The sequence below is a fragment of the Syngnathus leptorhynchus genome, chromosome 13 (genome assembly GCF_054491065.1).
Source record: "Syngnathus leptorhynchus isolate UIUO chromosome 13, UIUO_Slep, whole genome shotgun sequence".
Taxonomy (NCBI): Eukaryota; Metazoa; Chordata; class Actinopteri; order Syngnathiformes; family Syngnathidae; genus Syngnathus; species Syngnathus leptorhynchus.
In genome coordinates, this window is record NC_141207.1 from 8,350,111 (window position 1) to 8,375,536 (window position 25,426).

At 49.9% G+C, this 25,426-nt stretch overlaps 2 protein-coding genes across 11 annotated transcripts in view; one reads left to right on the forward strand and one right to left on the reverse strand.

Moving 5' to 3' along the window:
- The first annotated feature begins 82 nt into the window (after positions 1 to 82).
- On the forward strand, positions 83 to 1,627 carry zar1 (zygote arrest 1). The gene is made up of 4 exons (XM_085927403.1): positions 83 to 838; positions 1,060 to 1,152; positions 1,229 to 1,303; positions 1,375 to 1,627. Exons 1-4 carry the CDS (start codon positions 128 to 130, stop codon positions 1,516 to 1,518), a joined length of 1,023 nt encoding a protein of 340 aa, XP_085783529.1. The 5' UTR covers positions 83 to 127; the 3' UTR covers positions 1,519 to 1,627.
- A 506-nt stretch (positions 1,628 to 2,133) lies between these two features.
- Positions 2,134 to 25,426, reverse strand: part of fryl (furry homolog, like) — a 39,604-nt gene continuing 16,311 nt past the window's right edge. For 3 of the 10 annotated variants that reach the window (XM_085927391.1, XM_085927384.1, XM_085927390.1), the window contains 53 exons: positions 25,012 to 25,091; positions 24,863 to 24,943; positions 24,601 to 24,769; positions 23,923 to 24,015; positions 23,750 to 23,848; positions 23,566 to 23,667; positions 21,210 to 21,313; positions 20,909 to 21,017; positions 20,732 to 20,818; positions 20,479 to 20,650; positions 20,167 to 20,299; positions 19,978 to 20,085; positions 19,664 to 19,901; positions 19,405 to 19,578; positions 18,819 to 19,243; positions 18,536 to 18,746; positions 18,347 to 18,471; positions 18,223 to 18,280; positions 18,055 to 18,146; positions 17,800 to 17,972; positions 17,546 to 17,706; positions 17,354 to 17,464; positions 16,833 to 16,987; positions 16,653 to 16,752; positions 16,356 to 16,524; positions 16,000 to 16,268; positions 15,759 to 15,899; positions 15,495 to 15,663; positions 15,317 to 15,401; positions 15,140 to 15,252; positions 14,928 to 15,078; positions 14,748 to 14,851; positions 14,487 to 14,669; positions 14,192 to 14,411; positions 13,975 to 14,096; positions 13,650 to 13,837; positions 13,366 to 13,460; positions 12,682 to 13,292; positions 12,338 to 12,606; positions 12,124 to 12,264; positions 11,842 to 12,042; positions 11,571 to 11,732; positions 11,147 to 11,482; positions 10,255 to 10,455; positions 9,422 to 9,622; positions 7,201 to 7,625; positions 5,908 to 6,115; positions 5,677 to 5,826; positions 5,486 to 5,584; positions 5,076 to 5,144; positions 4,231 to 4,341; positions 3,536 to 3,729; positions 2,134 to 3,397 (listed from right to left, as the gene is read on the reverse strand). In XM_085927391.1, coding sequence (XP_085783517.1) covers positions 3,175 to 3,397; positions 3,536 to 3,729; positions 4,231 to 4,341; positions 5,076 to 5,144; positions 5,486 to 5,584; positions 5,677 to 5,826; positions 5,908 to 6,115; positions 7,201 to 7,625; positions 9,422 to 9,622; positions 10,255 to 10,455; positions 11,147 to 11,482; positions 11,571 to 11,732; positions 11,842 to 12,042; positions 12,124 to 12,264; positions 12,338 to 12,606; positions 12,682 to 13,292; positions 13,366 to 13,460; positions 13,650 to 13,837; positions 13,975 to 14,096; positions 14,192 to 14,411; positions 14,487 to 14,669; positions 14,748 to 14,851; positions 14,928 to 15,078; positions 15,140 to 15,252; positions 15,317 to 15,401; positions 15,495 to 15,663; positions 15,759 to 15,899; positions 16,000 to 16,268; positions 16,356 to 16,524; positions 16,653 to 16,752; positions 16,833 to 16,987; positions 17,354 to 17,464; positions 17,546 to 17,706; positions 17,800 to 17,972; positions 18,055 to 18,146; positions 18,223 to 18,280; positions 18,347 to 18,471; positions 18,536 to 18,746; positions 18,819 to 19,243; positions 19,405 to 19,578; positions 19,664 to 19,901; positions 19,978 to 20,085; positions 20,167 to 20,299; positions 20,479 to 20,650; positions 20,732 to 20,818; positions 20,909 to 21,017; positions 21,210 to 21,313; positions 23,566 to 23,667; positions 23,750 to 23,848; positions 23,923 to 24,015; positions 24,601 to 24,769; positions 24,863 to 24,943; positions 25,012 to 25,091 — 8,970 coding nt within the window. In that variant the 3' untranslated portion in view covers positions 2,134 to 3,174. Of the gene's footprint in view, positions 3,398 to 3,535; positions 3,730 to 4,230; positions 4,342 to 5,075; positions 5,145 to 5,485; positions 5,585 to 5,676; positions 5,827 to 5,907; positions 6,116 to 7,200; positions 7,626 to 8,987; positions 9,623 to 10,254; positions 10,456 to 11,146; positions 11,483 to 11,570; positions 11,733 to 11,841; positions 12,043 to 12,123; positions 12,265 to 12,337; positions 12,607 to 12,681; positions 13,293 to 13,365; positions 13,461 to 13,649; positions 13,838 to 13,974; positions 14,097 to 14,191; positions 14,412 to 14,486; positions 14,670 to 14,747; positions 14,852 to 14,927; positions 15,079 to 15,139; positions 15,253 to 15,316; positions 15,402 to 15,494; positions 15,664 to 15,758; positions 15,900 to 15,999; positions 16,269 to 16,355; positions 16,525 to 16,652; positions 16,753 to 16,832; positions 16,988 to 17,353; positions 17,465 to 17,545; positions 17,707 to 17,799; positions 17,973 to 18,054; positions 18,147 to 18,222; positions 18,281 to 18,346; positions 18,472 to 18,535; positions 18,747 to 18,818; positions 19,244 to 19,404; positions 19,579 to 19,663; positions 19,902 to 19,977; positions 20,086 to 20,166; positions 20,300 to 20,478; positions 20,651 to 20,731; positions 20,819 to 20,908; positions 21,018 to 21,209; positions 21,314 to 21,673; positions 21,719 to 23,565; positions 23,668 to 23,749; positions 23,849 to 23,922; positions 24,016 to 24,600; positions 24,770 to 24,862; positions 24,944 to 25,011; positions 25,092 to 25,426 lie in introns of those variants that run through there. The other 7 variants (XM_085927389.1, XM_085927392.1, XM_085927385.1 and 4 more) reach the window with 7 other exon arrangements.

Here is a 25,426-nt window from a genome sequence, read left to right on the forward strand (position 1 = left end):
TGCATCTATCGGTAACGTCGCCCCTCCCAACATGGCCGCCATTACCGGACGCGCCCCCAATGCCTTTTTGGCGGGAACACGCCTGCGTTGAATCAGTCCTAATTGGCAAGTCACACGTGCAATTTAAATGACCTCAACTCCTCAGCATGGCTGCTTGGAAAAAAAAATTAAAAAAGAAAACACGAACAAAATGGCAACATATGGTGACGACTCAGTCGAAGGCTATTTCTATCCATCTTACAATCCTTACGCGGGCCGGTACCGGTCCAAAGAGGTTCCGTGGAAGTACAAAAGTAGTTACCTGTCCCACTATGGCGAGGCTTCGGAGGCGTTCAATAACCAGCAGCGGGCCCAGCTCAAGTCCATCCTATCACAAATCAACCCCAAACTCACGCCGAGGCTCCGAAAGGCAAACACCAAGGACGTGGCCGTGCAAGTCAACCCTAAGCAGGATGCCTCGGTGCAGTGCTCCCTGGGGCCGAGAACCCTTGTGTCCATGAAGCGAGACTTCCGGCGCAAGAGGGTCTCCGAGAGTTCCGTGACGTCAAGCCCCAAGACGGTTGTGCGGTACCCGCGCTCGCTGGCGCTCTACTCCCCCGTCGCCTACCGGAACATCACCAGCTTCGTAGCAGCGGATAATGACTCCTCGTCGACCGGGGAAGAGGCTGCTGCGACCAAAGTGGATAAGGAGGTCGAAGCTTCTGTGATCGAGGTCGCCGAAGTTGAGGAGGAGGAGGAGAAAGGAGAAGGCGGCGGGAAGGAGGAGAAGCCGCTCAAGTTAGAAGAGCAACTGAAGCGCGAGGAGATTTCAAAGGGGAAAGTTCGAGTTCGCTTCCAGGTAGAATCAGTTTGGAAAGTTTTTGGGGAAAGTCGCAAGATGCTTTGCTATTTAAAAAATATATATATATTGTACATCATAAATACCCTTTACACACACAACTGGAAGGAGAGAAACGTCTTTAAACTTTGCAGTTTACAAACAATGTGACTGACCTCAAAGTTAGCATTTGTATTTTTTAAAACAAAAAAAAAAAACAACTTGTCTTAATTTCAATTTAGTTCCTGGAGCAGAAGTACGGCTATTATCACTGCAAGGAATGCAATTTAAGATGGGAAAGCGCTTACGTTTGGTGTGTTCAAGGCACCAACAAGGTGAGTACGTACTTGCTTGCAAATATGGCTCAGCGTTTCTGATCCCAACCATCCCGTCCGTGACCATGCATTCCAGGTTTATTTCAAACAATACTGCAGGAAATGCCAAAAGGAGTTCAACCCATACCGTGTGGAGGACATCACATGTCACGTGAGTTACTGCTTTTTCATTCAAACTATTTCAAAACTTTCTAACTAAATTGTTAACCATCTCATGTCCAGACTTGCAACAAAGCCCGCTGCTGCTGTGCCTTAACTCAACGTCACGTGGACCCAAAGCGTCCGCACAGGCAGGACTTGTGCGGCCGCTGCAAAGGCAAGCGACTCTCGTGCGACAGCACCTTCAGCTTCAAATACATCATCTGACTCAGCGGCAAACGGATGCTGGATTTTTTTTTCACTACTTTGGTTCATGTTTTGTTGCAGCGATGGCATGGCCACGCATATTCACTATTAAAACGTCTACCTTGCAGTACCATGAAATTGTATTCATTTTCCTCAGCCTCAACAGTTCAGAGGTCACGGGTCTGAAAATGGGCAAAGTTTTCAAAACAGGGTGAGAACAAAACCAATTCCAGCCACGAATGAATGTATGATTAGATCTTTATTCATCCAGAGAGAAGGCTGGTAATGTGAGTGAATAAACCCCCCCCCAAAAAAATGTGCCTCTAAAATCAAAGCTCTCCCAGGTGAAGAAAAAAAAAATCTTTAAATAATAAACAGCATTCAGAATGTACCAGACAAGCAGTGACCGACATGGGAGAAATGTTCTACTTGTTTGGTGGACAAATGGGAAACATCTCCATCTTTGGATTCCGAGGTTGAAGAAATGTGTGGTGGGATATGGATGCTACAGTCCACCTCCTGTGACATCACCAAAAAAAAAAAGGCAGTTCATCCCAGCGTGGAATTAAAAAAAAATCAGTTTGGGTTATGAATGACTCATCACATGAGCATGGCGTCCTCTGCAGTGCATTAGAGTACAAGGAAGGAGGACCAAAAAAAAAAAACCCAAACTGCTTTGACATGTTCTAAAATATATACAGAGTAAAATAAGTTACGAGTCGTGTGCGCGTGTATATCTATGCATCACAACCTCTAAAGGCAGCTGCTTATTTGGTTAAACGGGTGATTAATAGCCGTTATGGACGCCTTGAGAAGGGGGAGGGGGGGGCAGATATATTTCGATCTCTATATAGGTTTCTCTTTTTACAACTGACTTCCCTGAGGATTTCCCCACAGGCGCTCGCGCGTTAAATAGCCCAACATTTACAACCGAGGAGGTTCAGCTCTGAATCATAAAAAATACATTTCTCCCCTCAAAAAATACTCTGCTTTTCATCTCTTTCAAGCATGCTTTTTTTTTTTTCTTTTCTTTTTTTTGCTTATGAACGCATTGTCGATTGGCGTGCAGGGTAGGACCAAAAAAAGAAAAAAAGCACAAAATAAAACCAAAATCTATCATCCCACTGCTTTGCCAGGCACGCTGGCGTGTCTTATTGCAAACGGAATCTTGCATGAGGTTTTGGTGGGGAAGATGCACTACTCAAAAAAAGGTTGGATTTTTGGGCTTTGGGGTGATGTTTTTGGGAATCTATTAAAAAAAAAAAAAAGCCTGTCGCACCTTTCCAGGTAAACTTGATTCAACTGTCGACTTGTGCACAACTTTTTTTTTTTCTTTCCGCCCAGCGCCATGAGATTTTCCAAAGATTTCACTTGTGCCTTTCTGTGACTCTTGCACTATGTTTGCCGATGTTACTGTGCTACTCAAAGCTCGGTGGTGGATTATATCGCCACTGAGCTAATAGTGTTATCAGAGGTATTGGAAGACTTACAGTAAGGCACAGAAGTCGACTTTCCGGAAAGTATATCAGGCTCTGAAATTTCACCCCGAAGCCCAGTTTCCCAAACCTTTGCCGAGGAATGTCTTAGCTTCAAGCGACCTTCCGACATGAAGAAGTCTCTTATCCCCCGCGCATCCTTTAAGTAGCTAGCCCTTTTGTGCGCCGAGTCTCCCGCCGCTCACGGCGTTCCTTCGCCGGGAGCCTGCGCCCGACTCAGCGCCTCTCGGATCTGCAGGTTGAGCTCCATGAGGCGTCCGCTGGCCTGGGAGAGGTCCCGGCTGGGGCCCACCACGGCCAGGCAGCCCGTCTGGCCCAGCGTCTGGTGGCGGAAGTAGATGTGCAGCAGCGTCTGCACGGGGTCCTCGCCCTCGCTGCCGAAGATGTCGTTGGGCCACAGAGACCTGGCGGAGGGACGCGGGAGACATTAGCATTAAGCTAAGACTTTCATTAGCATGCTGAGGTCATCATTTTTGACTTAATGACACAATAATTAAAAAAAAAAGCACCAATGTTTTTTTTTTTAGACGATGTTAATCTACCTGAAGACTTTGACTTGGGTGAGGGCTGAGCAGAAGTCTCGCGCTCTCAACGTCTCGACCAGCGACTGGATGGCCGACTCGGTGTTGGCGTGGGCGGCGTCCGGCATGCACACGTCCTCTTGGCTGTCATTTCCCCTCTCGGCCGCCTTCAGGCAGCTCTCCAGGGCGCTGAGCTCGTCCGACATGTTGGTCACCTAGGAGACGGGAGATGGAAGACAGATAGATGGGAATGGCGAAGAATTGAGCAGGGGAGTGGGGGCAGCAAAAAAAAAAAAAAAAATCTTGATTGAATTTGAGCGCTAACGGCAGCTGACCCCATCAATCCCTATAAGAAATCATTCAATTTCATTCAGTAGTGTAATCCACTTAAAGGTGCATTAAGATGCAGCCCGGAGAGAGAAGCAGAACAGCCGTTGCGCAGTCAGCAACCGCCCTGCGCTCTTTTCCCTTCAGGCAGTACACTTCCATTAGCTGGGCAGGGTTATTTATTTTTTATTTTTTTTTAATTCTGCCAAATATTGGAATCGCCAGCTGACTCAAAAAAAAAAAAAAAAAATATCAGTCGAGCACCAGCAAAATAATTTAATATTTAAAATACAAAACAAAATAATTTATTTTTGTATGAAAGTGAAAAGTCAACGCAACATCAAAAGCGTCGCCTTGGAGTGTCTCTTGATTGGATCTTTTTGGCTCACCTCGGCCTCCCTCTTGATGGTATCCACTCTGTTGATGAGCTTGCAGTAGGCCTGGAAGAGCAGCAGCAGTTGAAAGTGCAGCTTGTAGAGGCGGCGGCATAATTCCAGCTCCTAAGCAAAAAAAAAAAAAAAGTGGAGCTGAGCAAGATGTCAGAACACACCGGGCGGGGGAGATGGCTGAGCGGGGTGAAATGGTTAACGAGGCCCGGAGCCCAGCGCCGTCCGGATGTCGGGCATTGAGAGTCTATCGCTAGCGGAATTAGTCGATTAGAAAAGGCTGTCGGTATGAACGAGTCGATGATGTCACAAATTTGCATCTCATTGGCTCCTCATTGGTCCAATTGATTTGAAAAGGGATGGAACAGCAAACATGCACAATTCTAACAACAACAAAAACAACCCCTCCCACTCTTCTATTCCGTATGGGCAACATATTGGATCCAGGCAACAAAATCGATTTTTTTTTTTTTTTTTTTTGCCACTAGGGTACAACAATATGATTGGATGAGAGCGTTCCATGTTACGTGGCCAATCAGGGCAGAGGTATGATGAGGATGCTTGGTGGTGTCTATTAAAACAGGAGAACCACTTACTGCCAGACTCTCCATGTGCTAAGCAAGAAGAAGGTGACAAGGAGAAGGAGAGAAAGAGCAAAGAATTAGTCGCAATCCACACGGAGCTTCTCAAAACTCATCAACCGTCAATTTGGGGGCATCAAAGAGAAGCTAATGGACGAGAACGTGACAGTCCTGGGATTAAGAAAATCCGTAAAAAAAAAAAAAAGTTTGGCCTCTCTGGTGGACGGACGTGGGTGTTTCCAGAAAGCGAAGGTTCCCTCGGCCTACCTGTGCTTGGGTGTTGAGCCGCTGGCAGACCTGTTTGTCCCCGAAGGTTTTCCTGCAGTTCTCCAGCCACTAGAAAGATGAGCGACAGCTTTAAGAGACGACGCGGCAACTGCTCGGCCAGCGTTGCGCTGTACTTAGCGTATTAAAACAAAAGCAGCCTGCGTTTGAGACAACGTGGTGTTGGCGGCGTAATATTTCACCCTGCGGGGGGGTCGAGCCTGCTTTTCTCATTCAATTAGCCAGCACGCATGCCAAACCTTGCAATCTCATCTCCAGGGCACCTCCCGCCTGGCCCGCCCCGTCTTAACTGATTTAAGGAATTTATTTTTAGACCCTTGCTGCCGCTGACGCACTACTGAGGCAAGTCCAGGCTTTTTTTTTTTGTCTTTCTTTTTTTGTACAGGACTTACCAGCTCCGCCGCCTCCCTCTTGGCGTTGTATGTGTCCAGGTGCTCCTGCAGCTCCAGCACGCTAAATTTGAGCGTCTCCAGCAGCCCGCACGACACCAGCTAGTAAAGAGAGAGAGAGATGTGAACCGTGTGATGTAATCCGTAATCCAAGCGGGAAAAAAAAAAAAGAAAAACAAAGAGCTGCTGCTCACCGTCTCGGCGTCCAGCAGCACGGTGGGGCAGCGCGAGTGCGACGTCATGACCTCCAGGGAGCTGAGGAACTGATTGCCCATGCGCTGGAGTTTCTCGCCGAGGAAGTGGACCGACGCGTGCGTGATCGCACCGAATTTCCTCTGAATGCTCTGGGGGAGAAAACCATGAATTATGAATAGATACCCTCTCACTCATTTCTTGCCAATAAGAAAGGGCGCCCCACGGTCTACCTGAAAGAGCTGCGAAAAGACGTGGAAGGTGTAGACGGCGGAAGATCCATCCACGTCTGACAGCATTTGGTTGACGTGGCAACGCCAGGCGTCCTCCTTGTCGTCGTAGGCGACGGGCTGGAACGCCGCCAGGATGGCCGACAGGAAGGGCGACGGGGGCGGCGAGGCCTGGGTTTCGGGGAAGCAGTCTGCCTCGCCTTCATCTTGACTGGAATGACCCAAAGAAGAAGAAGCCAAAAAGAAAACAGATGGGAAGGTGCAAAGTGATTATTTATTCACCACAAATAAGTGACTTTAGTGGGGTTAAAAAAATAAAATAAAAATAAAAATCTGCTTGTGAGTCAAGTCACTCTTATCTCAAAGCACCACTGTATGAGTAAAATAAGTTGAAGCAAAATAAAAACACAACTCTTCCTCGGCTCAATAGAGGTTGCCGAACCCCGACGTAAACAAACGCTGGCCCACGTCATGATGGATTTGCTGCAGTGCTCTATCTAGCACAACAACATGAGCAATTAGCCACTTAGCATCGCGCACTGCTCTCGCTCTCTCTCTCTCTCGCCCGCTGACAAACACACAAACGCGTACATGTATGTCCATCTAAATAATGACATATACAGTACTCACAGGCCCGTGGGACCAAAGAGCCTGAAGAAGCAGACGGAATACAAGTATCTGAAGCCGACGCTGCCGAGCGCCGCCGCCGACACAGTCTCCGTCCTCATCCCTGCTCTCCCTCTCTTTCTCTCTCTCTCTTTCTCTCTAAGCACTAGCGCAGTGCAGACAGCCTCCGCATATTCGCTCAGTGCAACTCGCGGCCTCAAAGCAAAGAGAGGGGGGGGGGGGGGGATTTGAAGAGTCGGGCATAAATCCTTGCAGATGGCCAGATGCTTGGCTGTTTAGTGCCCCCGCTGTCAGCGCACAATCACTCAGAGTGCCCCCCCCCCCACGACTCAAATGATACATGGTAGACCGACAGACGCCACACGACGGGTCCTTCCCGTTGTGCACCGACCGGTTGGCATAAATTCCCAAACAATCGGCCGTCTTCCAGCTGGAATTGGCCCACCTTGAGGAGGCGGGCCTACGTCATTCAAGCACACCTGGGTGGAAGCCATCGCAGAGCAAAGATAAACTGTCACGTCGTAGTGCTCAAAGCAGAGGCCGGGCCAAAACGATGACGGTAAAAGCAGGGGAACCTCAACTCCGGCCAATGGCAAAAGTAAGTGTCCAATTTTATGAATGAGATTTTTCTCGTTGTGAGGTCGGAACCCCAAATCTTGATTCACTCACCTGGACATGCCGGAGAAGTCGGCCTCCTCCTCCTCGCAGCGCTCGTCTAGCTCCTTCAAGGCCTGCGTGACATCCTCCTCCCATACGGAGCCACAGGTGCTGTCCGGATCCGGGTCTGGGTCGAGGTCCGGGTCGAGGTCCGGCTTTGTCACCGCTTCCGCCGGACGGTACAAGGGTAGGACCGTTTGGGGTTCCTCCTCACAGAGAGACCCCGGCGGAGTGTGTATGGCCAGCGGCGGAGGGGGGGCCGGGTCCAGGTCCTCTTGAGGCTCCGGCGACCCCCGGGGGTCCGGGGGATTGTGAGCGTCCGGGAGCTCGCACAGGTCCGGGCGATCGGGGGGCAGAGGGGGGGCGCTGCCAAATCCCGTGTCCTCGCTGATGCTGCTGCTCAGCTCGTCGGCCGCCGTGGTCACGCCGACGCCGTCCTGCAACGTCAGCGCATGGTAAATCACCAGAGTTGACGTGGAGCTTTCATTAAGGCCTTTGCTTAAGTAATCGAAGACGGTCCCAAGTGGACGTTAAAAGTAATCTTTATAAATTTTTCACTTTCTTCGCATGTTAACGTTTCCCGCGGGAATGCCATGAAAATGAGAAGTGATCGATAAACACGAGGCAATTTTAATCTATCACGGCAAACGGCACCTTGGTGCCGATAAAGCACACGACGGAACGACCGTTTCCAGATGAATGATTTACCGTCATTCTTCCATTCATTTTCTTTTTCTCATTAAGCTTGTGTGTGTGCCCGGAGACCATCGCAACTAGCAACGTTGCAAGCGTAGCTCAGATTGGAACGTCGGCGTCGGAACTCGACTTTTGACGGTGATAAAGCAACAACACGTTTACATTCCGCAGTTGTGCGTGACCTACGAACAAAACTTTGTACGGCAGCAAATTCATCAAAACAATCCAATAAAAGCACTTGATTAAAGTTTTTTTTTTTTTTTGTCGTGCCATTAAAAGTCTAATGCATTCAAGCTACGCCAGCGTGGCAGACGGCCAGTACATCACGGCGGAGAGACGAGCTCCTATATTACGGAAAGCTTTTAGAAAGAGGCCGGGCCGTCCTGTAACGGAGCGAGCCCGGGTATTGATGTTTTTTTATCCGAGGCTCATTACGCTAAGAGCTGCGGCTGCGATGTCCTTGGGGTGATATTCAAAGCATTGGCTCGATTGGGGAAGTTGCGAATCCATCTGGGAACACCCGCTCTCGTCATTCATTCACACGCATTTATCCGGAAAGTCAATAACAAGCAGTTCACATTGTAACCAATTTTGTCCAGTTGGAAACCCATGACGACTAATATTAATTGGTATGAGTTAATTACTTATTTCCTTAGCTTCACCTTAGCGGTGTTTAATGGCCGAGGGTACTTCAAAGAAGCAAACGAATGACAATTTTAATTTTAAGAAGTGGAGATAACTTCCTAAGCATGGAGAAAAATTTGTGTCACTTAAGTGATTGCTTCCTCTGCTGGCTGAAAAGTGTAATACTTAGGAGAAAATACTAATTGTATCAATTAACATGTAAATTTCAATTATTTTTTTACGTCATCTGCAAAAGACGTAGCCCATCTGTTTTAATTCTAAAAATCTAATAAAAAAAAAAAAAAAAAAATCCAAACGTGGTAAAGACAATGCAACAAGTGTCAGAAGCATGCACACAGCGTGCATGCCACACACATCGGTTAGTACATGTGACATATTTTCAGTGGGAGTAGCAGTGAATGACAGTGAGTGTGTTTGTTAGCAAGTGAAGTGGACTCAAGTCCACGTGTCATACTCACACATGCGCTCCGTGGCGGTTACGGCGGTGGCGTCCAGTTCACAAGTGTTTAAATGGGAGGATTTCTTTCTTTCTCTCTTTTCTTTTTTTTTTTGTTTTTTTTTTTTTAAAGTGGTTATTGGTGGTGAGCAGTTACAGCCGACCTGAGGTGAGTCTTTGTTTTTCTTGCATCTCTCACCCAAATCAAATGCAAAAGGCCCCGCACCACAATCATTATCACCCGGCAGGCGCTCCTATCACCCACAAACCCGGCAGAAAGAAGAAGAGCTTTAGAAGAGCGGGAAAAGCTGAAATGAGCCAGCAGCCAAGCACCACCCCGACCGACCGACCAGTGGCATGGTCATGAATGAGGAAAAGAGTTGAAAGCAAAAAAGAGGCAAGCTAGAAGGCACCCCAAGAGCACCACAATTTGTCACTGCTCCCCACTGATCGCACCTCAGGCAGCTGGCTGCTGGTGCTGTCTGAGCGGGCCGTCTCCAAAGGGGGGCTATCCGGCCGTGGGAAGGGGGCCGGACGGCGGAGGAGCGCCAGGGCCGAGGCCTCGTCTACCGGGGCGCCGCCCGACGACTCCTGGGACTGCTGCAGGGAATCCACGTGGTTGGACGCCGTGTCGTCCGTGGCCGAGTCGCTGTTGAGCTGAGGAGAAGAGGGGGAGCACATTATCAGGGACGGTGTGCTACTAGAGTCTGAACACGTGCGTTATGGGGACAAAAGTATTGGGACAGGAAGGAGCAATGCAAGGAAGTTTTTGCCTTATGCATATATGCGAAGACTTTTGTTTTTTGCATTGATCGTGCATGTAATCATTGTAATGAACCAATTTGAAATTTCATTTGTTTAATCAGTTGATTGATTGCGCATAATACAACTGAGCTCATTCGTCCGCCATCTTTTCTTTCTTTTCACACTTTTTTTTTTTCCCCGCTAAGCTTATTTCAAAATCAATTCTTGATGCACCAAAACACATTTTCTGATCATATTTTTCAACTCCTCTCGTGCAACTATGCCGTACTTACCGACCGGAAAGGAGTGGAGGCAACAGAGAGCTTAAAGAGGGGCAAGCGACAACCACCGCAGCAACAGAGGTTCACGGAAAGGGGGCGGGGCAGGGGGGGAGCACCAGCCAAGAAGCAAGCACCGAGCCCCTCTCGTCTCAACACACACTCTCAAGCACATACACGGCCGGCTGTGTGAAGAGCATGGCAAGTTGGGAAAGGGGGTGGGTGGGGGGTACTGTTTTTATGGACCCTGATTAGAGTGCGACTTACGCGGCCAGAGCGGTTGAGAATCTGGCTAGCGCTCAGTACCTCCTCCTCGGACGACTCGTCCGTGTCCTCGTGGTTGGTGAGGTTGAGGCTGGGCGTGCTGCCGGCGTACTGGCACTCCTGCAGAGACGGCGTGTCCCCCTTGTCCATGCTTTCGAGGGAGCGCCGCCGGACACCCCAGTTGAAGTTGTCCATGCTCTCCCCCTGCAGGACGAGCGCAGGCATAGCAGTGAGGTTGAGCAGAGTCGGCTACATAAATGAATTTACACTCACACACAACGTGCGTTTAACTATTGCTCACAGACACACACAAAACTAACAAAATAAACTAAAGCATATGAGAAGAAAAAAAAAAAGACACTAGACACGAGAACACCAGACGGAAGACATCCAAAGCAGAGTACACAAATACCAATCATTGTGAAAATTGTTTAAGCTTTCCGATCAAAGTCAGCAAAGCTGTGATTATCGCATCTGATCTGCTTTGCCTGCTTGGGGGTGAGCAACAGATGTCCTGTGTTAGCATACTGCTCCCCATTGGTCAGTCTCGGTACTACAACAGAAATGACTGTCCTGTTGGTTTCTGAACACCAACATGGCAAGAGCATTTGGGAGCCATCGCAGATTCCAAAAATCTATAGAGATTTAAAATGGGGTAGATGTGTAGCCTGCCTAAACTGCTCTCAGACTTACCTGCAACTCCTTGTGGCAAAAGAAGAGAAGGAACACGGGTGTTATAAGACACTCTGGACAACTAAGTTACAAGGTAAGTACAAACGCGGACAGGCTCTTTGTGTGGACTAAGATTAAACACTTGGAGTGAGTCAACATGGAGGGAAATTAGATGAGTCAGATTCCCAGAGAAAAGATGTCAAGGAATTTGGAGTTTTCTCACCTCGGCGTCCTCCAGCTCGATATCTAAGAAGTCAAAGTCCTTAAAGACGCCAAACTGCTGCTCACTGCCCATCTCCTCTGCCTGGGCCTCCTCCTCTCGTACCGCCTCCTCCACGGTGGGGATCAGACTGGTCTGCTGGTCCACCGAGTCCAGGTCCTCGCTGGATGAGAAGACCACCTGCGTTGGTGTGGAAAAGGACAAAGACACGAGTTGAGTCAAATAAATAGTACTGTTCAATATAAAGTAGGAGTCTTCTCTTACTGATGGATTTTTGGGCATGCCAGACTCTGGACCGCACAGACACAGAACATTCATAAGTCTTTCTCTGGTTCTTCTCTGTCAAGACAAAAAAAAAAACAGGGCACAATCAAAATCCACCCTCATGGGAGCTAGGAATTTTTTTTCTCTCTCTCTATTGTTATACCTGAGACAGTTGCGGCCTCTTCCAGCTAACCGGCACCAAACCGTTGGAATTGGATCCAGAGGATGTGGAGGACGTACTCCTTGTGACAGCGTTCATCTGAGGTTTCCCGTTACGGCCGGCCGCCGTTCGTTGATCTCCATACTTGTGTCCGATGATGGGTGTCTAGAGAGTCACATCATTGGTCAGTTAATAACGTTAGCAAAGCAACACTCCAGAACAGTGTTAGCATTTCAGCTGCCTCTAAAAAACAAAAAAAAACAAAGACGTTCACCTCGGAGATGTCAAAGTGGAAGTCCAGCGTCTTCCCGGGCAGCTCCTTGGAGGAGTTGTTGAAGATGCGCGTGAAAGCGATTTCCGGCGAGCCGCACGACTCGCTGCTATACGAGCGTTGCACGTCGTCGGGCACCACCAGGCTGGCCGATCGGGACACTACCAGCTTCAGAATATTCTGCGCCTCCTTCCAGTGAGCGCTCTGCAAGAAAAAAAACGCAGTTTAGCCGAGTTTTGGGTGGAATGCCAAAGGGAAATATTGTTTTAAGAGGCGGAGGCCGACCTGAACATATTTGCCGATGATCTTCATTATCTCCAGGTTGAACTGCTTAACCGGGGCAGCCGAGAGGTCGATGTGACTCAGCAGGCTGTAGATGATCTGCAGCAAGGACTGCTGCATGGTGGGAAGGCCTTTCTCCAGCAACTGGCGACACAACAACACTCGGTCAAACGCGTACAGACACAAGACAGGGATGCCTTTTTTTTTCTCCACGCACCTCGGCCAAGTAGGTGACCAAATTGAGGGTGATGTCGGCGAAGGCGTCGTTCACGTAGCGGCACACCACGTTGATCCAGTTGGCGCAGTCGCGCGAGTAGCTGTGCGTGCTGTACAGGCTCATCATGTGGGCCAGGTTGCAGAGCGTGGCCGACTTGTCGTCGGCGCACAGCTTGGCGATCTTGTCCGCTGTCTCCTTGCAGAAGGCCGTGGGGCTGTCAAAGTGCTGGATGAGGTGCGGCAGCAGGCACAGGATGTTCAGCGGGAAACCTGTGGCCAGACCGATGCCGGTTATAAAATTTGATCTGGCAAATCGAAATTGGACAATAACACAAGTGGACTTGCCTGCCAGTTGCGAGGGGTCGACCAGCGCGTGTCTGGAGACGCTGATGAGCTTGCTGAGCAGTTGGATGGTGAGCTCTTGCGTGGCGGTGGAGGTGAAGCCCTTGAGGAAGAGCTGCAGCAGCCCCGGGAAGCTGTACCATTTGAGTTTGGCCTGGATTCTCTCCAGATGCTCCCTGTTGTCCTCCCGCTCCAGAGGCAGCTGGCCCAGCAGCTTGTTGAGCAGCCGCAGGGCCAGCAGGTACTCAAACTCGTAGTCCGACTCCAGCAGCGAGGCGGCGATCCAGAACACCGTGGCCATGAGGTTGGTGGGGTCCACCGGGGGTTCGGCGTCACGGCCCGGGCCGCCGTTGCCACCCGGGCCCCCGCCGCCCAGCGCCGATAAGCTGCGGGTGCGCGCCAGGTTGCCGTGGCTTCCCTCGAGGCGGTCGGCCACGTCCAGGGTGTTACTGCGCCGCCGATCGGCCCTGCGCTCGCCCATCAGGCTGGTCCGCAGGGAGTTGCTACGATTATGGACGCAGTGGAACAGCCCGCCGCTGCTCAGGTTCAGCTGGCCCGTGCTCTTCCTGTTGGCCGCAAATTTGGGCCCCAGCAGATGATCACAAGTGGAGGTTCTGAAAGGAAGAAATGAGCAAAAGCGCTGAGAGGATGAGCCCGCTACAGGTACGCGGGAACGCCGGCACGTACTGCACAAGGGCGGTGAGGAGGTCGTAGTTTTTGACTGTGTCTGCCAGTGTGTCGATGCCAGATTCCAGTGTGAGAAGAAGTTCGATGACAAAACCCTGAGGAGACAAATAGAACAATTAACTTCTTCAATAGCTTAGCATACAGCATCCAATAATGATAATCATAAAAACACAATACGATATAAAACTTGGACAGGTTCTCTGCCTCAACATGCCACTAGAAGGCGCCCGGGTGGTACATTATTTATTGACATTTTCAGAGCCACAAGTTGAATAGGTCCTGACCTGAGCCTCCTCTCCAGGGTCCCCCACAGTCTCAACCAGTCTGGAGAGGATGTCGGACAAAGTGGCGGGAGTGAGCGGCTGCTTGAGCGCCCGGAATATCTGGAAGGAGCGTCCGGCGTAGTGGCGGGAGGAGCACGACAGAGCCGTCTGCAGGGCGACGTCGCTCAGCAGAGAGTCGAGCTGAAAACCTGAAGCGAGGTACGTGAGACGTACAATCAAAAAATAAGCAATATTGACGGCAAATGAAACAGTAACACGAGTGAAAACCAATGAAATCAACAACGCCTCTAAAGCACATATTTCTGTGAGATTGTGGGAAACACACCTGGCTGGGACAGCTTGAATACATTCATGACATGTCGGACAAACACGCTCAGCTGCTCGGCGCTCTTGATGTTGGGGTTCTTGGGCGACACGTCCTCGTGGTTCCAGAGTGGTCCGCGCTTCCTAACAGAGGGGTGGGGGAGGTTCAAAAATGTAATTGGAAAAAAAAAAAAAAAGAACAACCGCCACCTCAAATTGATGCAGTGAGCGCTTCTGACCTGGAGGTGATGAACTCGATGAGCGCTTTGACCTTCTCGTCCTTCTCGGCCGTGGCGTCCACCTCGCTGAGGATGGACGGTGACGTGTGGGACAAGTGCGACAGGTGGGACAGGGACGAGCCGCCGGCACCCAGGCTGATGCTGGACGACGTGGAGCTAGAGCTCAGGCCGGAGTCCGTCACCGGCGACGGCTGACAATCGGGCAGCAACTCTTGGACGCCTGCACCCGCAAGGACGCAAAGTTAAATCCACACTCAAACACAAGGGGTCGGTCTTCAGCGACAGAAGCGGCAACCTGTGAAGTGGAACTCGGGCGGCGGGGGCTTGACGGTGAGCACCCTGGGGTCGTTGAACTCCCTGTTGCGAAGCAGCACCATGGCCATGCCCTGAACGCTGCTGTTGGCTCCCTGCACGATGAGCAAGTGCAGCAGGAGGCGCTTGCAGTGCTCGTACACCTCCGGGTGCTGATGGTCGAACCCTGGCCGGGGGAGACGAGGCAACGGTAGCGACGTTAACGTCCGGGCCGGACGGCAAGCCGCGTTGACGAGCGAGTTACCTATAAAAACGGCATGCAGCAAAAGATGCAGGTAGGCATTCCACTCCACTTTGACGCCGTGGTCCACTATAAGGTCGGTTAGAAGGATGACGGCGATGTTACATCTGAAACAAAGCACATTTGTTACTTTTTAGCACCTATGGAGGAGCCCAGGCTCGGTGAGAGGCCCGGGTGGCGTACCTGTGCAGTGCCACAGCGGGGGTGTTTGTCTCCGGCAGGTAATCCACGAGCGGGGACCAGCAGCCGCCCGTCGGGGGGAAGGGCAAAGGCTCCGGGCGGTTGTGATCCATCACTTTCAAGCGCCAGTTGGCATAAAGCGGCATGGAGTCGCCTGGCGGAAGCGATCGGTTAGCCGATCGTTTGTATTGGCGGTCACGCGAGTGTGAGCTTACTTTTCTCTTCTTCGTAGGAACCTCCCGAGCTGCTACTGTAACGGGACTCCAGGCGGTGGTGCTGGCGGTTCAGGTTGGTGTTCAGACCGCCGTAGATGTCGAGGTGCGTGTAACTAAGCAAAAACACTTGTGGTAAGTAAAAACCATTCAAGTCCGATCTGAGACAAAGTTTTGCACCTGTCCTCCATGTTGGAATCTTTGCCCTTTGTGTCGTGATGAGCGTCGTGTCCCGGCACCATGGTGTTGCTGCTGGACGTCGTACCTACGGGACCGCCACGAGTCAGATGTGACGTCATTTGGCGTTTCCGTTATTTTTTTTTTTTTTACAAATCGCGGCACTCGTCACGCAGCTAACCCGAGGCGACGGAAGGGATCTTGTAGCTGGAGCTGATGCGGTAGAAGGGCGGGTTGTCCATGTGGGCGACGGCCGAGCTGACGGCGTCTGTCAACTCCAGCTCGCTCATCAATTCCTCCAGCAGCTGCATAGTCTTGTCTCGGCCCAGGTACACCACCACTCGCTTCACCTGCAAAGACACGGGTGAGTGCTGGTCGGCGGGCGGGGCGGGGGGGGGGGGGGGGGGCGTGCCCAAGATATGCAAGGTGTCAAAATGAAACTCACATAGGGCAGGAGGCTGGGCTCGCTGCTGACTCCGGACATGCTGATGAGGAAGTGCAGGATTATTTTGAGGTTCTTCGGCCAGCTGTCAGCTAAGGTGGTCCACACGTTCTCGATCTCCGACCAGGCAAACTCGTCCCCGTACTGCAAAGGAATAAAAAGTCACTCACACCACACCACAGCCTGTCTGTTTTTTTTTTCCCCCTCCCTTGGTACTTGCTGTATATATTTTTTTAAAACCCACCTTGGCCGTCATGAACATGAGGTTGTTGAGCACCATGGTGGTGGCCCGTGGCGAGCCCCATCCCTCCCCGTGCAGCCAGCGCCGACTGTTGACCATCATATTGTCGCCCTCCGGCACTTCCTCGTCCTCCTCGCTGCTACCGGCGTCCTCCGGGCGCCGCGCGGCGGGCTTGAAGTCCACCAGCTCCACGTTGTTCATCCAGGGCAGCAGGTAGTGCAACATCACCTGGCGACCGCCGGGGTGCGCCGTTTGGATTCGCTGGCTCACCTCTGCATAACCAGGGAAATGTTGGAAATCGGTTGAGAACAAATGAGAAAGACAAGCAGCAATGGACGAAGAGCAGTATTGGTTAAGACCTGCGAAGATGGGCAGCGTGAGTTCTGGGTACGTCCTGGCCAGCTCCTCAGATAGCTGGTAGTACGACACGGAGTAAAGGTGCGGCAGGGGCGAGGGTGGCGTCAAGATGCCGTCCGCTCGAAGGATCTCCAGTTTATGAGCATAACGGAAAAACTTGGGTTCCAGGATCTGTGCATGTATAAATCATATAGACATATATTGATTGGAAATCATAGTGAAACGTTCTCAATGTTCTATCGATTATTAATTCACAATCGATTAACTAAAGAAGAAACGCTGACTGACGATACACTCACCTGTAACAGTTGCATGGCCACCTCGTAGATATCCCTCGAGGAGTCGGCGGCCTTGAACAGAATCAGGTTCAGCAGCACCACAGTGTCAAACTGATAATCCCTGAGAACAACAGTGAGAGTCTAAGAAACAAAGCTAGCGACAGCAACGACAGACGTGAAAAGCAGCACGGGCTTTCGTACCTGTTATGAAAGACGTTGGCGATGGCCCGGAAGCAGCCGGCGGCCACGCGGCGGGAGCCCGTGTAGCAGCGGTCCACGGCCCAGAACATCAAGTTGCTCTGGTCCGGGTTCAACTCCAGCAGCAGCATCACCGCCTCGCAGCCCAACTGGTGAACCTGAAGGAATCCGTTTATTCGAAAATGGCTCAAATAAGAGAAGCCTGCGAAGGCGCGCTGTACCTAAAACAACACTAGGAGGCGCTAGTTACACATTAAGCGTGGCGTGACCTCAACCTTCTGGATGACGCCAAGCAAAACACACTGGCTCATTGACATAGCACCTATGTTATGCAGTTAGGATGCATTATGTAACCACATTGCACTTCGGACCATTCTATTCATCGACAAAGGCGTAAAATTCAAAAAGTCGCACCAGAGAATAGAAATGGGATAAATCTGGCATTTTTTCTAACTTTGTTTGCTCCAATCTTGTTTATATGTAGACCACCACATTACATTGAAGGATTATTGATGCTGCGGTACCTTCTTATCCTGGGAATCCAGAATATTGTCCAGCCACTTGTAGAGGTAACCATCGGAGGAGAGACCAACGTTGTCAGCGACGGGCCCGCAACACAACACGGCAGACATGGCCTGCCATGGGAGGAGGATTTCATCATATTTCAAGCCTCTGTGTGTTGATTTCGATGACAGCGGCCCTTTTCTGTGTCCTACTTTTAATGCACAGTATTGATGGCGGTTGATCTGCATGTTGCGGTCGCTGTAGCGGTCCAGCGGCGTGAACATGATGCTGAAGGGGCCGGCCCAGTGGCTAAAGAGCATGAAGAGACTGTGTCGCAGCGACTGCTGTGGGAAGATGCTCCGCCGCTGATGCACTGCGAGTGACCAAAACGAGGAGGACATTTGCTTTTCTCGAACTTGGAAATGACGTTTCAACTCAATCGCCAGTCGAGGAGATGGAGGAATACCTGGAACATTCTGGATGATGTTTGCCACAAGAGCGCTGAAGTGACAACGGATGTCCTTCAGCGTATCCGAGTCCTTGTCGTTTTCCGCCTCCAGCAGCTGCCGGGTCAGGTCCACGTACTCTAGCAGCGTGTTGTTCAGAGAGTGACTGTCGCTATCTAAGCCCCCACTAGATCTGTGACAAGAGGGGGATAGAAACAATAATTTCTTACTGGGATGTTATGGCAAGTTGTAAAAATTTTTTTAAATTCCCGTACATCTGACTGATGACGCCGGCGTCAGCCAGAAGCTCAAAAATCCGGACCAGCTGGACCCTGAGGATGTCGCGGCGCCGGCGTCGCTTCATGTTCTGCAAAGCGAAAAGAGCATCGCCGTGTTTGATTTGGACTTGAGTGGTACTCGACTACTTGAGACATCAAACTTACTTCAGGTCTTCTTTCCAGAGCTTCTTTTATGATGGGATTGAGCTCCTCTAACAACTCTCTGTGGATGTAAAAATTGCCCAATTAGCATGTGCGTGTGGCACTTATTGCAGAGAGGTGCTCATACCTGAAGGCTACAGGGTTGGTCCTGCCAAGTCCCAGCACGAGAGATTCTGTGATATCCATGTTCTCGGAGCGCATCATCGGAACAATGTGTTTGAACAGTGAGGAAGGGGATGGACTGCCCACAATCTGGGAAGAGGGAGCAGAACGTTGGAGGTGCTGTTTGATTATTGGGTGGGGATGTCCTCCTGACCTTGGAATCGTAGCTGTAGCCACTGTCCGGCGTTGACGCCAGCGTCTCGGACGGGGAACAGCGGACGGAGCCCGAGGCGGACGAGGAGGAGCACGCGAGCGACGAGGACGAGGAAGCCGAGCTGCAGCACAGGATCAGGTAATTCCGCCAGAGGCTGACGTAGGAGTCGCTGCTGCTCAGGCTGTTCACTTTCTTGGCGTTGATGGGGCTGCTGCGGGAGGAAGAAACACAAACGACGTTAAAGTCGTCCAATCCCAAAGAGAGCGCCTTTGATTGACCGTACTTGATATCGACTTGAGGGGAGAGCAGCTGCAGCCGGGTGTAGGCAAACATCCAGGCGTAGTTGAGAGCGGTGGGGCAATGCTTGGGCAGGTTCTCCTGGCGCAGGTAGCTGGACAAGCTGATGACCCAGGGGTCCTGGCCCTGCGTGACGTGCGCAAACACCCAGATGTGCGACGGGCTCACCACGTCAAACTGGTGGCTGATGGGAGACGAGCTCCATTCGGCCAGCGACTGGAGGTCGATGCCGCTGGGACAGTACAGCAGGTTGGTCTGAAAAGGCAGGAACGTTTCAACCGGACACTTGCTGGCCATTTGTTCTTTCACGGCGCATTTCCATACCTGATCAGCACCAGTGAGATGAATGAAGCTCTCCAGCACCGACGCACTCAGTCTATCCATGACATCTATCGCCAGCTCCTCATCGCCCTAAAAGAGTGTTACAGAACTCAAATGACTGTTTGGAGGTTTAAGAGAGGTTCGCAAATCGGGGTCCTTGGGCGCACATTGGTCCACTAGGTTGGGGGTCCGTAAAATGCGATAATCAGCATGATCAGAATTACGCTAATGATAATGATCATCTTTATTACCTTGCCAATGCCCAGGGCAGTGTGCAGTGCGCGGACTTCCTTCAGGACGTTGACGGCCAGCCTGCGCGTGGCAGGGCGACAGCTGCAGAGCACTACCATTGCCAAACCTTCTACCACGTGCAGCACGCCCAGCAACGAACGTTCCAAACAAAGAGAATGGCTGCTGCTCGAACTCTGTGATGACAAGATGGCGTTGGAGGGCATTACGCAAAATGGACCTTTTCATTTGATCCAAACCAAGCAGATTCAAGTAACCCACCTGCACATCGTGGCTCCTGTTGCTGCTTTGCGCCACCTGCCTCCACTGACTTATAAGCTGCAGGAGCATCTTGACCGAGTTGTCCAACAGCGTGGGGTGCACGTCCGTCACCTCACGCATGATAAAGTAGACGAAACCAGACAGTACATCCTCGCGCCACTCCGGGAAGTCCACCATGAGGGCTTGGAGGGAGGTGAAGGCCAAGCCGCGGAGCTCCTCGTCCATGTGGATGGTCAGCCTGGGGTGGAGAAGGTTGGGCAGAAATTGAGGGAGAGCATATCGACGCTACCACCGAACTCAAAAAGAAGACATACTTGGCAAGGAGCTCGATGAGATCTTGTCTGCTCATGCCGTCCGGTATCAGTCGGGGAATGGCGGCGATGCATGTGCGGAACAGATCGATCTTTGGTTTCCTTTCACCTCTGTCGACCAATTAAGCCACAGTCGAAACGTTAAGTACGACACACACCGGCGACACACACACTCGTGCGCGGAGAACGTACGTGATCATATCCTCTGGCTCCTTGTTGGACATTTGGACGCTGGTCATGCTCATGGAGCGTCCCACCTCCTTATCCAAGTGTCTCAGGATGTTATCCAAGGCCTTCCTCACTTGCGGGTAGTACAGGGACATGCCTGGAAGCGACAATTGATCAATTAGAGCTGATCTGCCGTATTATTGGACTGCACCGAAATTGTGTGCCAACTGACTGTGCTGACTCCCGTTTAATATGCCTTTGAAACAGGTTATAGGAGGGTGTGGAGACTTAAGCAACTGCCATTGAGTCTCTTCATATGTCATGACTCAAGCGCACCTATGACCTTGGCCTCTTCGTCAGTGAGCGTGGTGTTGAGGAAGATCTTTTTAACGCGCAGTGTGTTCCCCGAGGGCATGATAATGCTGGTGGTGGGCATGGGGGGCTCGCTGTCCTTCTGCTGCAGGCTGTTGGCAATCACCAGGAAAGCTCGCAGGCCGATATTCATCCTCTGGGAGGGAGATGACAAAACAATCAACTCACGATATATTGAAAAGAAAAATAAATAAAGAGTTTGTCAGTCACAGCTTACCTCGGGATTGATGGTGAAGGTTTTGTGAAACTTGCCCACGCATAGAAGGTCGTAGATGATCTCCTTCATGGCAAAGTCCAGTCTTTCCTAGCGTACGGAGTCACACGAAACAATCAAGCAAAGGCAAAACGACTCCAAAATATATATATACATATATATATTTTTTTCTAGGGCTACCTGAGCAATGAACTGGATGATTCGAACAAATATGTTGAGGGGCGTGTCCCGCGGCACCACGCTGCGGGAGCCTTTGGGGAAAAGTGCTGAAACGATGCTGAGTAGTCGACTAGGAGGAGGAAGGAAAAAAAAGAAAAAAAGAAAAAAGGCTTCCACTTTAATCTTCAAGATACAACGCTGCCTCGAAATACAAGTGAGAGGTTTGACACAAGCATATATTCTTTATCCTCCGCAAAGAACGACTATTATTGTGTTGCCCGCCTCCACGGCACTTCCTGTTTGTGCTCTTAATTGAACTGACCTCTGCGTGACAGTGTTGCTCTCACACTTGATCCTGATAATGTACACCCACAGCAGCCTGTAAAGTGACTCCAGAGCCACTCGGGACATTTTGGGGTCTTTGTTCTGCGGAAGTAAACACAGACACGCAGGTGAGCAACTGAACAGCGCTTCATATTTAGGGCTGGAGTGGCAGAATCAATCTATTTGCATGTACATATTTTATCCGCTGCGCTAGTTAGTCATTAAATCCCCCACGATGCATTTAATCATTCGCACACAGCGATTCAAACCGAATACAAAACAAACAAGACCTCAAAGAAGCGTTTCCTCCGACCTCGATACGTAATCGACTCGACAAACAATCGAGGATGCGAACCAGCTCGAGGACAACAACTTTCCTCATACTATTGGGAAGCCCCTCGTAAGGCTTCGCCGGGTCAGGCGGAGAGAGACCCGACGCCACCAGGGCACCAAAGAACTCACCTGCAGCGTCTCAATCTGCTTTCGGATGCTGTTGTTAGACGGCATCTGGAGCAGGTGGAGGAGGAGGGGGGGGGGAAGAATAAAATGACAGCAGGCAAAGAATGGAGGTTGGTGGGGAGAGTAAGCACAAAAACACATCAAACATGCGAGTTATAAACCCCAAAAAATGAGAAGAGAACAAAACCTTACATGCTAATAAAAGACGCATGTAAAGTTAGCGATATTTGGCTTTAGCCGAGACATTTCAGGATGAACCTAAGATGCACGATACCTCTACAGGTGAATTTAAACTTTTTTTTCAAAGGTTTCAGATCACAATATAGATTTGAGCACATTCTAGGTTCATCCGGACACTCCAAAGTCAAATATCGTTAACTTTGAACTGTGCAGTATGTCACATAATGTTAGAAGCTGTTAAAAATAAATACATGAAAATAATGCGTTGATGTGCTGCCGCCTGCAATTTGAGTCACATGAGCAGAGAACAGAAGATAGAGCCAAGGTGACGCCAACATAGAATGAGAATTTCAAATACAGTGGAACATCCCAAAAGGAGGAAAAGTGAGTTTTTAAAAATGAAAATGGGAAATTTCTTTTTTTCCCCCCCCACTTGCCATTGTTTCTTATGGAGATTTTGGAGTGGTAATTATTGTGTTGTGTTTTGAACTTTTGAGGTTCCACTGTATGGTTAAGAAAGAAAGAAAGAAAGAAATGTTGGTTAAAAGGCAAACAAATCAAAGTTTTCACCCCAAAATGGACAAGCTATCAATGATTTTTGACCAGATTTGAGCCATCCAAGTGTGGCCAACTGAAAACAGGACTGCGCCATGACGGCAGGCAAATACCAATTGCTTGCCACTGATAAGGGCGGTGGGAAGGCAATTACAACTCGGCCCGTGTGTTATTTTATACGCCGCTGTTGAGTTTTTGACAAATGAGCCCCTTGTTCTCCGTGAGATCCTTGTCTGGCGTTCCCAGCACAAGCAAAATGCCTCCCTCCATCTTGGCATGCAAATACAATGGCTGCCCCAATGCTCTCATATATTGGGCACAATGCTACACGTTGATGTATTGGGCAACAAAAAACCTGACACTTTGCTCCTCATAACAAACTTCACTTCTACTGAGGGGCCAATAATGAGGACAACAACAACAACTAGAAGATGATCGCAAATCCTGGACCAGAATTAGTGCCCGAGGAGACTCATTGTTAATTCGGGGCCACCTAATAAAAAATAAAAAAATCACAACAATGGTACACAACTCACAACCACCAAATAATCGGCACAAGGATCAATCAATGTAAAGAGAGTCATCGAGTTGGATCATTCGGTCGGAGATTTGATTTCATTGATTTCCGTGGATTCATTCACAGACCTGAGTAAAAAGAGCACTTGGAAATGAAGAAATAACATTTTAATACCATTTCAATTTGAAATTTCTCACAATTGGAAAAAAAAAAAAAAGAATCTATTGAAAATCATTTGATGTGTACCCCGCTAAATTTAGATGCCTAGAATCATACTTTGTTTTTCCCGGCCACGGTGAACAAAGATTGTACTATCAGCCGACGCAAGCCAAGTGCTATTCCTGCCCAGATCTGCTGCTTGACAATGCGAGGGACAGAACATGATGATCTTCAAGCCGGCACCACGGGGCACACGGGTCGCAACAGAACCGCTTCTAATTCAATCAGCTGTTAGCCATCGCAACAATGAAAGCAAAACAGTCACACTGTTGGGTTCTCTCACTGAAAATACCAGCGCCGGGATTACGCAACGCCAGTCATGAGGACTCCAAAGTCAATCGAGGCATTGTCCAGCCCGCTCCGTGGACTCGGTACAGTGTACGGATGGCGCAAACCTCAGAGAAGGAGGGGGGGGAGGGGTTACCTTGAGGTGCGAGAGGCAGTTCTGGAGGAAGATGTGCCAGTTGTTGAGGAAGAACTGTTTCTGGCTGACGCACAGTAAGCAGGTCACCAAGGGGTACAGGGCCTGCAGCGGCAAAAAAAAAAAAAAACAGCCAGCGTCAGACAAGAACTTTGATTTGAACATTTTTGTGATTCATGATATTGACCAAAGAGTGCTTCTTTCTGGAGCTAAGGTCAAAGGTGGTCTGGTACAGCTTCTCCACAAAGTTCTTCAGGCACGGCACGTTGACTTCATTCTTCACCGCCTGCGGGACAACAAAGAGCAACTTAGGCGAGGAAGGAGAACAAAGATGGAGGAGGGGGAACTGGCTTTACTCACGGCCGCAACTGGGATCAGAATCTCCACAAAGAGGCCGGCGAGGGCGTGTTTTATGTCCTTGTCCTTGACTTCCAGGAAGTACTGGGCACACTCCTACAAAAAAGACATGAGGTCACACTTTCAAGAAGTAATCGAGTGGAACGTGAGCCAGTTCAGTCACAAAATAAAAATCAATCACTTGACAGTCGAACCCGTTCTTATGGCGGGAAAGTGTTTTGTATTCCGGGTGTCCAATAAAACAATGTCATCGCCACGCCGTCGCTTTCGACTACACGCGAGGCCGGCTGAAACGAGGACAGAAACCGGCGCGCGCCTTCATTAAAGGCGCTTACGAGGCAACGAGTTTGCGGAGAGCTGAATGGAATCTTCAAACGGAGGCACGCGCGTACTTCTTGGCAAAAACCTTTGGCAGTTATTCATCGGGTTTTATGAGGCGCTACCGGCTTTGAACAGAGCGGTAAAGTCATAAAAAAAAAAAACAACCTTCACGTCTGGTGTGATTTAGCAAACATTCTTATCAGCCGATTGTTATTATGACAAACGTTTTCGAGTCGAGTCCTGCGTGTAGGAAGCAGACGGAGCGTTTGTTCCGCCGCCTTGACATTTAGCTTAAGCTCCGCCAGCATTTTGTCTTCACTAGTCGGACAAATTTGCCATTCGAGTAAGACTTTCCCTCACCTGCATGAAGAGAAAGGATGCCTCGAAATCCTCTACCGGGTACATTTTGACCCGAAAGAATTTCATGCCCATGATGAGACTGATGATGCACTGCACGATGTAAGGACTTTGCTCCTTTTTCCGGAGCTCATCCAGTTCAGTGTTGAACTTTTTCGTCACAGCTAAAAACCTGACACACAAAAGACAAGAAATGACCTCTGATTAGATTCAGTGTGACTCTTCCTCACGTGTGAGAGAGAGAGAGAGAAAGAAAAGGACTAACTTTGACTGTGTGAGAACTCCAATGACCTCTGCGTACAAGTCTGCGATGATGTGCACGTTGCCTGTGTTGGGGCCACAGTATCTGCAATAAAAAGAAGTCATGCAATTTAAAACAATTCCACAAAATCAAAATAAAAAAAGTTGACTTACCCCTCTTTGTGTTTAAAGTGCTTAAATGCCAGGTTTAGAACTTCGTGTACTAAAGCGTCCGGCACTGGGTGAAGAGGAATCTGCGACAAACGCAAACAAATTACTCGCATTAGTCAGCAGTGATACTTTTTTTTTTTTCTTTTTCTCGCATTGCGACATTTCATTTCCTTCAGGAGCGGAGCCAAGGGCAAGTCAGAGCCGGTCTCCCCAGGGGGGGGGGGGGGGGGGGGGCGGCTTTGGGAATGTTCCTTAAAAATGTGGATGGTCTCCTTTGGCCACGCACCAAGGAAGGCTGCAAATTGTGCAAGTGTTGATTTATTAGGAACCCCCACCCCCATGTGGGCAAAGGCCTCAATGACAACAGAACAACACATTCCATAAAACAATGCAAAACAATATTCAAAGTAGCAAGACG

Excerpts from the sequence above, each read along its gene's own strand:
- zar1 (XM_085927403.1), top strand. The coding sequence starts at position 128 with ATGACCTCAACTCCTCAGCATGGCTGCTTGGAAAAAAAAATTAAAAAA. Across the intron at positions 839-1,059 it reads AAGTTCGAGTTCGCTTCCAG|TTCCTGGAGCAGAAGTACGG; the intron begins GTAGAATCAGTT and ends ATTTCAATTTAG. Across the intron at positions 1,304-1,374 it reads TGGAGGACATCACATGTCAC|ACTTGCAACAAAGCCCGCTG; the intron begins GTGAGTTACTGC and ends TCTCATGTCCAG.